At 47.8% G+C, this 17,396-nt stretch overlaps 1 protein-coding gene across 1 annotated transcript in view; it reads right to left on the bottom strand.

Annotated features, from left to right (window-relative positions):
• Positions 1-17,396, bottom strand: part of DIS3L2 (DIS3 like 3'-5' exoribonuclease 2) — a 332,757-nt gene that overhangs the window by 63,677 nt on the left and 251,684 nt on the right. The window contains exons 12-13 of the mRNA XM_040972300.1: positions 13,967-14,079; positions 104-211 (exon numbers count right to left, since the gene is read on the bottom strand). Coding sequence (XP_040828234.1) covers positions 104-211; positions 13,967-14,079 — 221 coding nt within the window. The remainder of the gene's footprint in view (positions 1-103; positions 212-13,966; positions 14,080-17,396) is intronic.

Here is a 17,396-nt window from a genome sequence, read left to right as displayed (position 1 = left end):
GCTCTCCCTCCTGCTCCCTGGGGATCTGCCCTTACCCATGTTCTGCCCGCCCGTTGCCAGCACATGGCGGTGAGCAGGGGAGTGGTGACTAGTGGCTTGTTACCTTGCCCTCTGGGGTCAGCGTCCAGATCACAGAAAAAGTCAGCTTGTCAGTCATGGGGTTGAGGCTGCACAGCTCCTCACACAGCAGTCGGGGCAGCATGGGAACCACCTGTAAACAGAGGACAGGCCTGTGAGTGCCTTTCTCCAGCCCCAGGCCCAGGAGCAGCCAGGGCCACGGTTCTCCAGTGACCAGCTCAGGCTTCCAGAATGGTCTGAAGTTGGAGGCAGCCCTGATCCCTGAAGACTCCGTGTGAAGATCTTGGTACCCCAGGTGTTGACACAAGCCTCAAAAGGCCAGTGGAATGCAAGCTGGGCAAGGGAGCAGAGTGGGCACTAATGGGCAACGCAAACAGCTCTGTGTAACTACAGAAAAGAGACACACCCGATTCAAGGAGGACTCGAATGCTTGGACGTAGCTACAGTTACATGTCACTTACCGGCGAGAGGATCACCTTGCAAGAAATGTACCTTTCGGTGTTGTCAGGAAATCACAGAAAGCACACATACAAGCCTGGGTGGCAAATGGCAATCGCTTGACATGGCCTCTTGATGCAATCAAGAGATGTCTGACGCTGCTACTGGTGCAACCTGGCACACTTGGCAGACTGCTTTAATGTGAAGCTGGGTTTTTTTTCTGGGTAAGTAGATGGGGCACATTCTAAAACAATGCTGAAAAGCATGGTATAGGAAGCACATAAACCAGCAACACAGTTGTTTATTGGCATTATTGAGTATGACATAACTGTGTGACACTGTCCTTTGCCTGGCTCAACACATGTCGTGACAACACTAACGCTCTGTAGCACAGGACAGACATGGCACTGATGCCACCAGGTGACAGAATTCTCAGCCCTGTTCTGTGCTTATGGGACCACCATTGTACACATGTTCTGTCAGGGATGGGGATGTGGTTACGTGAACCCTGGGGTGGGATGTACACACGTGACAAGGTTTCTTTTTTTTTTTTTTTTAAGATTTATTTTTATTATTTTTTCATTGGAAAGGCGGATATACACAGAGGAGAGATAGAGAGGAAGATCTTCCGTCCGATGATTCACTCCCCAAGTGAGCGCAACGGGCCGATACTATGCCGATCCGAAGCCAGGAGCCTCTTGCGGGTCTCCCAAGCGGGTGCAGGTTCCCAAAGCTTTGGGCTGTCCTTGACTGCTTTCCCAGGCCACAGGCAGGGAGCTGGAAGGGAAGCGGGGCTGCCGGGATTAGAACCGGCGCCCATATGGGATCCCGGGCGTGCAAGGCGAGGACCTTTAACCACTTGCGCCACCGCGCCGGGCCCGTGACAAGGTTTCTATCAAAGGAAAACCAAGCCATTGTCAAACCAGTACTTCAGTAGGTGAACAGACCACAGTTTACCAAATGACCTGGTGGATCAGCATCATAAAATTCTAATAAACTACTGTCGGGGCAATAAAATGGAGGCTCATGAATCCAGGTCTCTGGGAGGATCCCTTACTGATCCTATCCTATCACAGACCAACGGAACAGCATATTTTCTTTAAGCATGTCATATTTAAGTTACTTAAAAATATTTTTTGAACGGCAGTGCTAGAGAGATGGAGAAATAGAGCTCTCATATCTTCTGGTTCACTCCCTGGATAGCTGCAACAGCAGGGCTGGGCCAGACTGAAGCCAAGAACCGGGAACTTCACCCAGGTTCCTGCTATGGTAACAGCGGTACAAACCCATGGGTCATCCATGGCTGCTTTTGCCAGGCCAACAGCAGGAAGCTGGATCTGAGGTCGAGAGGCTCAGTCTTGAACCAGGGTCTATTTGGGATGCCAGCACCATAGGCGGTGGCTTTACTGACTATGCCACAATGCCGGCCCCTCAACTTTTTTTTTTTTATTGATTACATTGCATTATGTGACACAGTTTTACAGGCACTGGGATTCCCCCCACCCCTGCCCAACCCCGCTCCCCCCATGGTGGACTCCTCCACTATGCTGCATTACCACAGTTCAAGTTCAGTTGAGATTCTTTCATTGCAAGCATATACCAAGCAGAGAGTCCAGCATCTTATTGTCCAGAAAAGCTCAACGGCTTGTTGGGGAGACCATCTCTGGTCTGAAGGTAGAGCCAGCAGAGTATCATCCCGATCAATTTAAAGCCCTGACATAACATCAGTAACAATTTATAACGTTATGGAATTAGTTGACATGGTATTGAGTAACCAACATGTTAAAACAGAAAAAAAAAGAAAAAAAGAATGCAAGTTCTGAACCACATCCTGTGACTTCTACGTTGACATTTCAATTATTAGTTTATATTCAACCGGGTTCTACACACCTTAAATTGGCTATAGATTACTATTCAGCTGTCTCACGTCTATTTTAATTTTAGTATTTAGCAGTTTTTTGGCGTTGAAGAATAATTTTGCAGAACCTGGCTGTTTTTTGGGTAGTCTAACTCTGTAACTTTAACAAGACATATGTCAACAGTTTAGGTGAACAGTTTTGGGAGGGGTGTGCAGAGAAATCTTCAATACCCCAGTGAGGAGTAACTAATCTTTGTGTCCTACCCAGTGAGTTATAAATGCATTCCCACTGACAGTTTCCTGTTTCTAAACTTTCCTTATTTTCTATCTATTCTAGTTTTTTTGTTAGTTTGTCTTGAGGGGTTTCTGTAGCGATCCTGATGGTCATTACGAGAGAGGGTGGGGACCCAAAGTCGGAACCAGGCAAGGGCCAGAGAAATCTCCTCTCCCTAGTCCCAAAGGAAGTTTACTATTCATCTGTTTCTGCGGACCACTCAGTGCTCCTGGTTGTCGTACCGATGACCTTGGATCCTGCAAGGCAGGATTTGGGCTTCTTCCATCCCATGTGGGAGATCCAAATGGGGATGGGTGACCTCAGAGTTCCCGGCCTCCGAAGGCACTCCAATTCCCCGTGGTCTCCTTGGCAGTTGGGATGTAGTCCTCGGAGCTTGTACTGATAGTCCTTGGTGAGGATCTGGGAGTCTTCAGGGTTGGAATACAAGCCTCCTCCTGTCTGCCTGCCCCACTCTGGGGTCTCCCCCTGCTCTGTTAAAGAGGTTGTTAGGATTGCTCTTGATTCCCCCCATATGCCTTTGTAGTTTTGCTATTGTCTAATGCTAATTCGAGTCTTCAACTTTTAAATGACAACTTTAGAATTACTATTGGTTTTCTCTAAAATTCCAAAGATAAAATGAGAATCTCCACCTTTCCTGAATGAAGATACTCCACGTTATCGCCCTCTTCCATTTGAACCTACGCCATCTCCCATTACCACCCACCCCACCCCCCAGGTAGGCATCACTATGGTCACTCCCCTCCTTACTGCCCAAGTGCCATACTGAGTCCAGGAGATGCTGTAACTCTCTGTGAGTTAAATTAGATGAGCAGAAGGGGCAACTGTGCTATAGCTGGAGTAAGCTGAGCCAATTAAACTTTCTTAGTGTCAAACCAGAACAAACTCCAGTGGTTTCTGTGAGAATACTGTGTCTGTACCCTGCAAAAGCCCAGTCGGTATCTCTGTATGTGAAAACAAATTCTAGAATTCATAGCCCCTACTACCTAGGGAGTGAACCAGCAAATGGAAGATTGTGCTGCATATATATATATATTTTTTTTTTTTTCTAAAGTTACAATTGTTTGGCAGTATTCTAAAGGATGTCACATCTTTTATCACCTATGTAAAACTCGATAGTTATTGAGAACTTCCAGTAACAGCTTTTATGCAACCATCATAGATTTCAGCCCTTGGGCTGTGCTCCAGACCTAACTGTAATCCTCTACACTCAATTCCAAATGCTAACACCCCAGCCTTCAGGGCCAATGCTGTGGCACTGCTGCTGCCTGCAAAGCCTACATCCCACACATGCACCTGTTCAAGTCCTGGCTATTCTACTTCTTGTTCAGCTTCCTGCTAATGGCCTGGGAAAAACAGTGGGAGACAGCCTGATTGTTTGGGTCCTACATCACATGGGAGACTCAGAAAAATCTCCTGGCTTTGATCTGGCCCAGCCCTGGCTACTGTGGCTAACTGAAGAATAAACCAGCGGATGGAAGATTCTGCCTCTTTCTGTAACTCTACCTTTCAAATAAATCTTAAGCAAAACAAAACAACACCTAAATCCCAACGTGAAATGGAACTACTCTTGAGGAGGTAGTTCAGGTTAAATGAGGTCATAAAGGTGAGGCCCTAACCCAATGGCACTGGTGCTCTTCTGGGAGGCAGGGAACTGTAACACACACAGTCTCTGCCTACCAGTAGGCACAGTCAGGAGGAACCTTTACCAGGAACTGAGGTGGCCAGCACCTGGAGCTGGGTTTTCTAGCGTCCAACAGTGTGAGAAATGTTTCTGTTGTTTGAACAGAAGCTCCCAAGTCTGTGGCACATTGTTCTGGGAGCCTGGCTCGGCTGCCTAGGACAGACCGGAGGCAGTGTGTGGGGTGCGTGCTCCTCAGCCTGCTCTGTGACACTGTCAGAGACTTGCTGCCTGCTCATGCGCCATGGCAGCTGCAGTGTTAGTCCAGGATTTCTTATACTTTGGTTACGTACAATAGTTGTATTTGTTGGAAGTTTCTTATGAAGTATTCAAGTATTTAAGTCACAAAGCTGAGTCATTAATAATGTTACATAGTTCCTGATGTCATGTTTTAGAGATTGTCATAAGAAAGAAAAGTGAGTGCCACTTGGGCCTAGACTGGTACCATGGCACTGACGACATCGTGTCCTCATCACAGCTCAGGTAGAGAAATGCTTACCCTCTATTCTAGTGCAGAATCCTCCAGAACAAGGACTGGGTATCACTCTGTCCTTCCTGGCACCTAACACACGGCAGGCACTTTTGCTTTGCAGACCAACGGCTGGCCTTCACCCAGGAAATGAACTACCTGAGTTCTTCTGATGTTTACTATCACATCAAGATTATATGAAGCATTTGATAACTTCTACTTAAACATCTTCACATAAAAATTTCATAGGCAAAAAAATTATTCATAGACAGCTAGTATTTTAAGAATAGGATAAACTTTTGGATACTTCCTTCTGAAAACTATCAGCACATTCTGTGGCTGCCCAGTTTATAAAAATTGGTGTCCTATGTCTTCTACAGAAGGCTACACTTGATTATTCACACTGACACCAAGAACCCAAGTAAGATGCTAGGCAGTAAAAAAAATTTTGAGGCAGTATAATTATATTTCAGTTTTTAAGGGACTTTTCTTTGAAGAAATCTTCGCAAGGTCTCAAGGCAGAATGAAGAGCAGTCTCTGTGTTTCCATACAGTTCTGTAAGCTGATGGTTACTTTGTCTTTCAAAGGAAAAGGAATTAAGAGGTTACAATCACATTTGTGGTTTGGCACGTTATGGCCTCTCATAAATCTGGCCGGTCCTGCTGGGGTCAAAGTGAATGTGCTCTCTGACAACCCCAGGCCCGGCAGGGATACCCACGCAGCAGGCTGCAGAGGCAGGCAGCCACTTACGAGGAGCAGCTTCCTCCAATCCACGCCCTCTTACATGAGGGGAGCCCCGGCTACACTGTGGCAGGACATGCTGGCCACCTGAAGCCTGCCATGGTCCTGGGAGAGCCACCGAGCCAGGGTGAGGTGTGCATGGGTCACTGTGGGTACTAAGAAAGTTTGGCCAGCATCAGTCCCAGGCAGGTGGGTGCTCATACACCCTGGAACCCTTGACGTTTACCCCAGCCATGTCCTGCCTGGCCTTTGGCAGCTCACTCATGTCCACTCTCCTAACTACAGACTCCACATCAGCCTCACCATGGACTTGCCTGCTCTTGCTTTTGCTGGCCGAATAGGAACAGAGAAAAGCCCTGGTGGTGGGCAGCCGGGCAGGAGCCAACCTTCCTGCTTCCTCCAGTTCTCCTGGAGCAAAAGCCTCTCTTTTAGGGTGGTTACTCAAACTCTCAAGAGGACATAATGGGGGAAGGGTGTAGTTTGGAATTGCCAGGGTATGCTATGGTTTGAATAGGATAGGGAAGACTTCTCTGCCCTTGCAGAATAAACTCCTCTAACTCCACCAGCCCAAGCAACCACATGCACCTGCTCTTTCCTCAGGACACCTGTTCACCTTGAAGGTACTTCTGTCCACGGAATAATAGCCCAGCATCTTGCAAGCCTCCGTTACCTGCCCTTGTGCCCTGTCTTGCCCAGGGCATGGTCAGCATCTGCTCATCTCATCTTCACATACCTGCAACCTGGCTCCCTGCTAATTACTCAACATACACCACATGGATCCTGCCTGAGGAGTACATCCTCAGGCAGTAAGGGAAAAGAGTTCAGGACCTCAGGGCTGGGACCAAATTGTGTTGGGGTAGGAACTTTAAAAGCCGGCCTTGGAGAAAAGCAACACTGACAATCGGATGTGGACTTTCTAAGCATTCTGGACCAGCACTTGGGAGATCTGAGACTGATGGTTTGGGTAAATACACCACTGCCCAGTGCAGCTGGGTGGGGGTACCAACAGGACTATAAAATCTTATATTAGCCTCAGAGAGCAGAAACATCTGCAGAAGCCACAGCGTGCAGGCTGGCCAAGTTCAGCAGCAGGTTAGCCAGGACGGCCCTGTGACCAGCAGAAAGGGCCACAGAGGGAGGAATCAACCATCTGAGCAGGGAGGAAGAGGAAGGACAAGAGTGACACGGGCCAGAGGCCTACAACCACGGGGGAGGGGTGCTTTCCACGCTCGGGAGGGTGCGAGGGCTCCTTGGGCCCTTTGTGGCCAGGCTGTAGCTGGCTCCCCATCACTCCTCCCTCTGGCCTGCACTATTCCACCAGCCTGCTCGGCTCTGATCTGCAGCCTGACAGCTTGGTGAGTTTTTCTCCTTTTTCTCTGAGGGCTTCAATGTTTTAACATCAAGATGGACTCAGCTAGCTCCCCACTTAGCCACTCCATCAACCTAAAGGAAACAGACCATGAGCTTGCCAGCCAACAGCCCTGTTGGAAGAGTTTTCTTTTTTGTATCAACACTTCCATGAATTCAGAATTTGATCAACTCTTTGCTACCCAGCTTGACACTAACAAAACATCAACAGTCTGACATCCTGCTGGTGTCAGAAAGGAACATCTTAAAACGCCTTGGACTCCACGAGAAGACAGGCTTCCAATCCCAATCTTTGATCTCTATTATAAAGCAGTACCAATAAAATATCATAGAGATTTATGGGCGAACTTTCATTTGAGCTGTTTCACACCTAAAATAACACAAGTGCTTGGGCCAGGAGGCAGGAAATTTAGCTTTAGGTTTCAACTATGTAGGTTTTCTTTCACTTTATTAATTAACTTATCGGCTGAATACACTGACTGGGCAGATGTCATGTCCTTTTGGGGCTGGGCCTATGTTTGGGAAGGCAGTTGTCCCCTGTCTTAACAGAACCATCTTTTGTCAAGAAGAAGTTTATTTTCCTCATTGATTTATTAAAGGGACTCTGTTTAAATGTATCTTTCTACCAGATATACTCAATCCTTAAGAAGAGTTACCAAATACATATTACATACCTTATACAATTCTAACAGCAACAAAAAAAGACATTTCACTTAAAAGCCGGTGAGATGGTATTTGAGCCCATGATCTATTTGACTGTACAGTGTCCTAGTCTGGGGGGCGATACACCAAATGCAGCTTAGAGATCAGTCTGACATCACTTGCTTCTGAATGAAAACCAGTGGGTGCCACATCCCTACAGTCGGGAGGTCAGTCTGCATCCCCACGACTTCGCCACCCTTTTTCCTCATGGTGAAGCTGGAAAAAGGACTTCCGCTGAGTGAGGAGGCAGGGATCTGGAGGGGGTACAAAGTGGCTCACCCAGTTTTTGTAAAGACATTTATTGACAAGGCAAAATAAGAACAGCACAGGAGTTCTTAGACATGGTCCTTCAAGGAACAACACTGGGCAGGAAGACAGGTAAACGTAGCAGCTCCAGGCCGCCGGACATGTGGCTGCTGCTGTCCCAGGTCACGGGCTGGCGGCCCTGGCTCCTGCCAAGCACACAGCCCTGCCTCCAGAACACCTTACTTTCAGAACTCAGCAGCTACAACCTGTAGCTACCTCTGTAGAGCTGAAGAAAAGCTCTAGAACTATCACAATCACAAAACCCAAAGAAAAAGAAGAGGAAATGTGGCTATTTCACCCAGTCCTGATTATTTAACCCAGCCTTTGCTGCGTTCTGATTTTGATGCACAAGGCCTGACTATGAAAGGAGAATGCCAGAGCTGGGCAAGAGAAGCCACGTGCTCCAAGGGAGACCTGCTGATTGGCTCCTAAACTTTTAACTAATCAAACGTAAAGCAGAGCAGAGTTAAAATGAACATTTTACATTTATTCCCTTGATGATGTCTTAAAAGGTCAAAGGAAATACCTGGGTTTGGCTGAGGACCATTTTGGGCAGGAAGGGTGGATGGGGCACCTCCAACCTGAGATCATGTCGAGGGCAGTCACTGCACAAGTGTCAGATCTGTGTCCTTCAGAGGACTAAGTTACAGACAGATACCTATGCTCCAATATGGGTTCCTCACTTGGGCACAATGGGGGTGCACCCCAAAAGGAGCCAAGGTGGAGCAGAGGACACCCCTGCCCCACAAAGAGCTAGAAAATAAAACATAAGATTTTTGGGGCTGGTGCTGTTGTATATAGTAGGTAAAGTGGTTGCCTGTGGCACCAGTATTCCATATCAGCGCTGGTTTGAGACCCAGCTACTCCACTTCCATCTGTCTGCTAACGTGCCTAGGAAAGCAAAAAAAGACAGGCCAAGTGCTTGGACCCCTGCACCCACTTGGGAGATCTGGAGGAAGCCGCTGGCTCCTGGCTTTGGTTTGGCTCAGGTGTAGCTGCTGCAGCCATTTCAGTAACAAAGCAGTGAATACAAGATCTCTGTCTCTCCCTCTCTTTTCTCTGTGCTTTTCAAATAAATCTTTAAATCTATCTATATCTATCTATCTATCTATAACACTATCTATCTGTATATAACATTATTCAATGTTCTGCTTTTTCGCTATTTTGAATAGTACCCTAAAGAGCATCCTCAGATGTTTTACACACAAACACATTTCTATTGGGTACACATCCAGAAGTAGAACTGCTCAGTCACAAGTATGTGTATTTTCAGCTATAAGAAATATTGTCAACCAGTTTTCTGAACTGGTTGTAGCAATCTGCCTTTGCCCAGCAGCGAAAGTTCTAATTACCCCAGATCCTGATGGATAGCTGGCATTTTCTGATTTTTAATATCAGTCATATTTATGACATGGGCTATGCACATTTATGAGGTGAGAGTTGGCTTCCCCATCTTTTGCATATCTTTTTTTTTCCTTTTGCATATGTTTCACACAAAAACAACAGTAGTCAGTTGTGGCAATCGAAGCTATGGTTACTATGAACTGGGATGTTCAATAAAGGGTTGGAAAAAACTGTTAGTAGTTAGAGCATTACATCAAGGGTAAGTCCTCTGACACCATGTTAATAAGTCCTATCTTGGGACAGATATTGAGGCAGGCATTAGCCACCACTTACCCTACATTACCATTTCATGGTGCCTGCCTGGCTTAAGATACTCTGTGCCTTTTTAAAAAATTGCTTAATTTATTTGAAATGCAGAGTTATTGAGAGAGAGGGAGGGAAAGACACAGAGATCTTCCATGCACTGATTCACTCCCCGAACGGCTGTGATAGTTGGGATGGGTGAGGCCAAAGTTAGAAGCTAGAACTCCAGCAGTGACCCTAGTGGGTGTCAGGAGCCTCCTTTGCTGTTTTTTCACATATATTAGCAAAGAGTTGGATCAGGAGTGGAATCGCTGGGACCTGAGTCATTACTCATATGGGATGCCAGCACTATAGGCAGCAGCTTAACCCACTGCACTTCAATTCTGGCCCCTACTCTGCACTCATTCAGTTTCCTGGTAATTGCTGGGAAGCTACAGATAACATTCCAAGTACTTGGATTACTATTATCCATATGAAATACCAGGTTGTAATTCCTGGCTCTGACCCAGATGTTGTAACCATTTGGGGAGTGAATCAGCTCACAGAAGAACCCCCCATTTAATTCTGCCTTTCAAATAAATGTTAAATAAAATGCTATGCTTACCACTTTTTTTCCAAAGTCCTATCTTGTTGTATATAAAGGCCAGAAGAGAAACAAAAGTATTGTACCAGTCTTCCAAAAAACACAAACATAAACTGAAGGCCAGTGATTAGGACAAGGGCATGGTCAAGGCATTTGTTTCTTGACCATGGAGGGGAATTCTAGCATGCTCATCTCCAGAGAGGCTTGTGGGTCATAGGTCTCTGCTGCATTCCTTCAGCTACTAATAACTGTGCCCCACAGGCACTGAGAGGGATGGAGACCAGGCAGAGGTTCTTAAGCAACAGGCTTGGTTTCAACATGTCACACACAGGTGCAGGTGGGTACAGAATTTCCTGCTTGGATGAGGAGATGGCTGGCCAGTCTCATTGAGTGGTCCCACTATGTAGATAGGTCCCCCAGTGCCTATGGGGCCTGTGGTGGGTTTGGATGATCATGACATTTCTGAGTCAGGATGCTGGAGTTCCAATCACTGCTGTATCCTCCCACTTGGCAGTCTCACTATGAGACCTTATGAGAATGATCAACCACAAATTCCATGCAAACTTGAACCTATGAAGAAATCATGTGTATAATCTTCCAGAGTGACTGGAGCCAGGGGTACATTCAAACATTCTGGGTTATAGTGCTCCAAACAGTATGGTCATGGGGCGGGCAGAGAAGGCGCAGGAACTTCGCACAGGGCCTCAATGCATTGAAGGCCACTGTGGAAGTGACAGCTCTGGCCCTTACTTAGTGGAAGAGAACTAATCTAGACTAGCTCCCTCTACAGTGGAGGTGCTAGGCACGGTGTTCTCCACTACGGGGTTGAAGATTTCACTGGCAGCTCTTACGGTGAGCTGGATGGAGCAGGGGAGCCAAACATGGGTTGCGGGCAGCAGCATCTTCAGTTCCCACAGCACACAGCTGCAAGGAAAGCCTGGAAGAGTGGCTTCCCTTCTGAGAGGGTAATCACTGGGGCGGGCAGGTTGGAAACGGGAAAGAAACTCTCAGGAACACTTGATAAGTACCAGAAATCCAAGGAACTTTCAGATTTTCCTGGAGGACTTCTGCCCCAGAACTGCCAATGCTTTTGTGGGTACCGTGCGGCCACTCTGCTGGAACTGCAGTGCAGGGATTGCACAGCCTGGACCTCGCGGAGGCTGGCTTGAGTATGCTGTGTTAAGTGGTCCAGGACTGTGTGTGCAAGGATGGGGGATGTGAGAGGCTCTGGATAGGATCGGTCCGGGGGGACAAACGGCGATGCACCTGCGTGACAAACTTTCTGCTCAGTCAAGGTACTGAGCTTTAATTTCAGGGCACAGTGCCTGGGGCACTCAAAGGCCAAATGACAGCTTATCAGGCCTGGCAGAGGGAACTCTGGAAGCCCATCATCCACATGTTGCAGGACTTCCAGGCTGGTCATGGTCCTGCTGAAGCCACGGCAATCATGGCAAAAGCAGAGGAGATGCTGTGACAGGAGGTGACATCTCCATCTGCAGACAGTCCTGACATCAGGCTTCTAAGGAAGGTGACATGCAGCAGCCCCAAAGTCTGAAACCCAAAGTGTTCTAAAATCCAAAACTGTGAGCACCAACAAAAATACCGCAAGGAGAAAATTCCACACCTGACCTCAGTGGAAACATACGTGCCCTAAAAACATTGTGTAAGTTGCCTTTAGACAATGTAATATTTATGTGAAACATGAATGAATTTTGGGTTTAGGCTGGGATTCTAGTCCTAAGATAGCTCATTATGAATATGCAAATATTTAAAAAAATCTGAATTCCCCCAAACACTTTTGGTTCTAAGCATGTCAGATAAGAGATATTCAACTGTACTAACACAGGTGGGTGCGCCTGGGCCCCAGGCCAATTACGCAGTTGGGACCTAGCAGGACCCCCAACCTCTCCATGTCAGATTACAGTCCTGCAGCTCTCCACACTCACTGGGTACCTGGGCTGGGTATGATGTGGAGGTGGGGTACAAAGGTGGTATCAGAGGGCCATCTGAAGGGCAGAATTGTCCAGAATCATCACCAACAGGCTTTGGATCTCTAGCTGTGAACAACAGAGAAACCATGCCACCTCTCTTTCAAAGAGACCCCATTCTATTCTGCCAGGATGGAGCTTGCTCTCTTCCAGAGCCAGGGCAGGCTTGAGGAGAGAATGGGTTTGGCTCACTTGGGGTGGGTACATATCCCAGGCAAGCGGTACATAGCCAACTACAGGCCTGCCCTGACAGTGTCTAGACTACAAAGCTACAAAAGGGCCAGCCTGTTCTGGTGGTAAAGAGCACAAGTTTCTCAAGCCCCTGTTTTAAAAGGGGTGCAAGAAGACAGGGGAGGGGGTCAGTGAGAGCTAAGAGTGCTTGAGCCAAGATCTTTGAGTTCATAAAAGTCAAGGCTTAGAGAACTGCCTTTCTCGGGCTGCTCTAAGTTCTTGAGTGGCTTCTGCAAACCCACAGCATTGGCACCCCACTCAAGGACTCCATCGAGGGCAGGCAACAGGGTGAATTTCCCTAGGGGTTACAGAGGTAGCAGCCAGAGCACCAGGGCCTGCCAGGACCTGTTGCTTGCAAGGGCAGGCCTCAGAGTCTTGTTTCTCCTTCTCTTAGCCATGTAGGGACCCAGGTGAGCTAGTGGTGGTAGCTGCGATCTACCCTTTCCCTGCAAGATGACATCTGAAAATTTCCAGAATAGAGTAGGTTTGGCATCTGGGCTGGTCTTGCATACCTGGGAGATGAGACCAGGCAAAATGTCTTGGTACAGGTGTATGGGAGGTGGGGATCCACCTTTTGCCTCAGCACAGAGCATAAGCAAATGCCAGAAGTCAAATCCTAGCACACGGGCCTCAGCAAGAGGGAAGGCTCAGGTTAGCACAGGCAGAAATCCAAAACTGGAACTCAGGATTTCAGGGAACTGGAGTGATGATCAGAATACAGGAAGATGAGCCCAATGCGCAGATGAGCAAAGGGTCAGCAGAAGGACAAACCCTGGAGCCTTCATGAACTGCAGGGCGGTGGAAGACATCACATGTAATCTCCTGTTCACCACTGTCCCAAGGGCCTGCTGCAGGACCCTTCACGTACTTGGTACTTGCTAAATGTTTTACTCCAGGAACCGACTTTCACAGTCATCTCTAGGGATGTGCAAGGCGAGGGGCACTCAGAGACAACTCTGTCTGCGGGGTAAGTCTAGACATGTGGTGACCTTCAGGGGTGCTGGAGCCAGGATCACAGGGGAAAACCTGGGCTCCCCTGGGGTGAAGGACCAGGCCAGCTGCCACCAACAGAACAGGGGTTGAACACGTGTTCTTAAAGGACTGCAGACATGGTCAGTTGTCACTCCACCTGCTGCCACCACAGACAGGAGTGGGTGTGGTCAGTCCCCATCAAACTGTCCAACATACGTGGTTAGTGTGGATTGAGTTTGCTGCATCTGACACTGACAGTGGGTGTTGCACTTTACCTCTTCCATGGTCCTTATGCAGCAAGGCCCCTCTGGGATGAGGCCTGAGTCAAAAGCACGTGTGGCCCCTGGCGTCTCTTCAAGAGAACACAGTGTTGGAGGCCAACACCTTTCTAAGGGGGAAAATATTAAAGACCTTGTCAGAGGAAAGATACTCTGGTACACTGGTCTCTTCTCATGATTTTTTTCTTTTCTTTTCTCTTTCTTTTTTTCCTTTCCTTTTTTCCCCTATTTTCTTTTTTTAGGAAAAGGACAACAAGAAATTAAGGAAGAAAATTAAATAGAACCATAGGAACTTATTTTTTTTTAACTCAAGAAACTAGACACTGGTTTTTACCTTCTGAACCAGGTAGACGCTTGTGGCTCTCTCAGCAGCGACTTTATCCAGCTCAGATCCCTCGGGAACAAAGTAGCTCACGTCAGCGATGTGGACTCCCACTTCAAAGTTGCCTGCAAGTGCACAAGAACGCCTGTCGGGCTTGTCTCAAGGCCCCCGTGGTCCCTCCCAAGAGTCCCTTCTGAGCACTCATGTCACTGCCAGGGGCCACAGGCTTGATCCCCACTTCTGCCGGGCCCTCCACCTAACCCAGGTCCTGGAACTTTCCTCATCACACGTCAACAAGGATGGGAGTTTGAGCACAAATAAAGATGGCAGCCATTTTCACCAGCTGCCTCTCAACTGCAGAGGACTTCTTGTCTTTGAGCAGACGTCTGTGGACTTAGGAAAGAAGACCTGGCTCCAACTAGATGCTGAACAAACCCTTTCAGGTCACTGGAAGTGACTTACTCCCCCAGTGCTGCAGTCAATGTTCCTGAAAACTCCGACCTTTCATCCACTCCCACGTGCCAGTGCTTTGATTCAGCCCCACACCGTAACTGCTCCGCATGTGCATTTGCTGATGTTACTCTGTAAACCGTCGCACATCCTTGGCTTATTTCAGCCTGATCTACTCGGAAGCCCCGTAGCCCTGACCCTCATGGCTGTTGCAGGCAGCTGTCCTGGGAACCCTCTTCCTCTCCTCTGAATCTGTCTTATCTCACCATATCCAAACATCTGCTTGGTTAAGCTTTCTCTCATCTTGGGATAACCTTGATGAGATGTGTCTATCAAAATCCACCTTCTCTTTCAAGGGTCAATTGTGGGAACCCCAGCCTACAGACCATTCTTCTGCCTTTGCCTGTGCTGTTCTGGGGATGTTTCCCCTGGTCTCTTGCAGAGCTTTAGTTACAGACAGGGATCACCGAGCATCCTCCTGGGCTCTGGCGCCCGCTGACTGTCTGGCAGGGCCTCTGCGTGACTTTCACAATGGTAATCCAGGCATGGAAGAGTGCCTTGCGCATGGTGGGCACTTAATAAACAGTTGCTGAGCAAAGAAATTAATAATAATTGGTTTTCTGGCCTGCTGCGTTCCCCCTCTGGCAAGAGATCTGCCCCTCACTTTCTGCTCTGCCTTAGATCTGTCCCTTCCCTTCCACTGAGCCACTCTGAGGCAGCCCGTCCTTCCTCATCAGATTGGTCAGGGTACGGGGAGAGAAGTGGGAGGCAGGGGTACACGAGCCAGGCTGGGGGAACTGTACCTTTAGGAGGGCCAGGAGGTAGTTAGGTTATACACTGAAAATCAAAAATGGTGTGTGAATATATAAGTGTATACATGCAAACATACAAGCCTACATAAGTGTTTATGTGTGAAAATGCACAAAATGAACACAACATTATATGATTTAAAGAGCATGACATGGGCAGACAGGACATGAAGGCACATGAGCAGAGTTAAATTTGCTTAAACTGAAGTATATTCCTGGCACAATTTCACTGTCTCTTCCCTATGGACAGTGCTGATCCATAGGCATGTGGCCCAAGCAGATTTACCCTGAGTCTGTTTTGGAACTGATAGGAACTTCAGGAAAGATGGTCTCTCGTTGGGATCTCAAACACGGGGGCCCAGTGAAACCTGGGGCTGACTGGGAGCCGCTCTGTCCCACGAGCGTGCCAATATAGAAAGTAAAAGGTTCGAGATGTAAGGGAGAACCCTGATGCCCTCATCTGCACTCTGAGATCCAGACGAACATGGAATCAGTCCATGAGCACTCAACAACCTTTGGGTGTGACTCACTGGCGGCGCACAGGACCCAGCACAGGTTACCAACCCTTGGCTCCCCGGGCTGCCCTGGCGATGAGTCCTAATGTCACCACAGGCTGATTCTGTGATTGTTATAGCTCTTTCTTGTCCTCTGTTTTCTTCTTCACAGAGCTTTTTAAATGGAAAAATGTTTAAACCCAAGGAACTTCATATAAGGGGTCCAGGCGAGGAGAAGGATGATTCCTCATTCTAAACCTCTTGCAAGGCATTCTTTGGGTCCTTTGGTCCAATTCAACATCACTGCATTAGGGAAAGCTGAAGGCCAAGTGAGAGACCCGGCAGCCACAGGAGACCTGTCCCTGCAGAGAAAGGGCTGCCTAGAGGGCAGAGAGACCCGGCAGGGCCCCCAGTGGGCCCAAGCCCTTCATGCAGCCGGGTCACGGAGAACACAGGGACCCGCCCTTGCCGGGGGAGCTTGGGTCCAGGGTGCTGTGGCCAAGGGGTTCAGGCAGCTCCACTTTCAGGTTGGATATTTCAAGTATCTAAAACCAACACTCAGACACGGTCAAACAAAGTGTCTGTGTTTGAAGTATGAATTAGAATGTATTGGCCTCACAGGCAAATATTGATGAAAGGAAAAGAAGATTATTACATCATGATATAAACCATAATTTGAAATTCAGTCTCTGTGTTGTTACTATATGTGAACTCTGTGTCCTTGTTCAAAATTGACAAACCGACAAAGACTTCATTAAAAGAGATAAAACATGAGGCAGGCCAATCAAAACACCCCCGGGAGGCTCAGCTCCTCTCAGCACTCCCGGCAGAACCCCGAGCATGAACGAGAGGGGCGCTCTCCCCCCGCACCAGGCCTGCTCAGCAGGAACCCTGAGTAAATATTTTATTACATAGATTTACATAATGTGAACTTGTAGAACTCTTGAGGTAGTGGCACGGAAGCTTTTTTATTTTATGAGAGAAAATTCCAAACGTTATAGAGTATATGCCACCAAGATATCTAGGACTAATTTGATGCTTTAAGAAAAAAAGTCTCTCATACAAAAACATTATTTTATGTTTAAAAAATGAAATTCTCATCTGCTGTGGTTAGACTGAGTCATGCAGCTTGCAGGACAGCAGAGTCGGGGGGAGAGGAGCCCCAGGGCTGTCCCCATTTGTCCCACTTTGTACGGGATCCACAAACTCTGACAGACACAAGGATCTCAAAATCACAACAGCTTCCTTCAACTCAATAGAACCGAAAGCCAACTTTATCATCAGCACAGCTACTTCCAGATGACAGGGCATCTCTGCCAGGGATCCCCAACATTTCACCCAGGGTGGGAGGTGTCCATCTTTTCAGTCACCTGTGCCTCTTCCCATGACTCTGTGCTACACAGAAATGGAGTCCGTAGCTTAAGACAGCACTGGGCATCCCTAAGTGACCACTCTGCCCTTTAAGGAAATCCCGGGTCTGACAGGATTGGCAAATAGAGCCTATGTGGCAACAATCTTCTATGACAATTGGAGGTTACTGAGTGAATGTAGGGGAGGGAGTTAGACTGTAACCAGTGAGCACACATGAACATCTGTATTCTAGGATAACTGCATGACTGCGAGTTGACAACTATGACCATTAAAAGGATAAGGAGCTTGCTAAATGTCCCACCTGGGCCAGGGCTTTCA

Source organism: Ochotona curzoniae, unplaced genomic scaffold, assembly GCF_017591425.1.
Source record: "Ochotona curzoniae isolate NIBS_2020 unplaced genomic scaffold, NIBS_Ocur_1.0 contig_2294, whole genome shotgun sequence".
NCBI classification, from domain to species: domain Eukaryota; kingdom Metazoa; phylum Chordata; class Mammalia; order Lagomorpha; family Ochotonidae; genus Ochotona; species Ochotona curzoniae.
The sequence above is the reverse complement of the archived record's forward strand: the minus strand, read 5'-3'. Positions and strand labels throughout refer to the sequence as shown.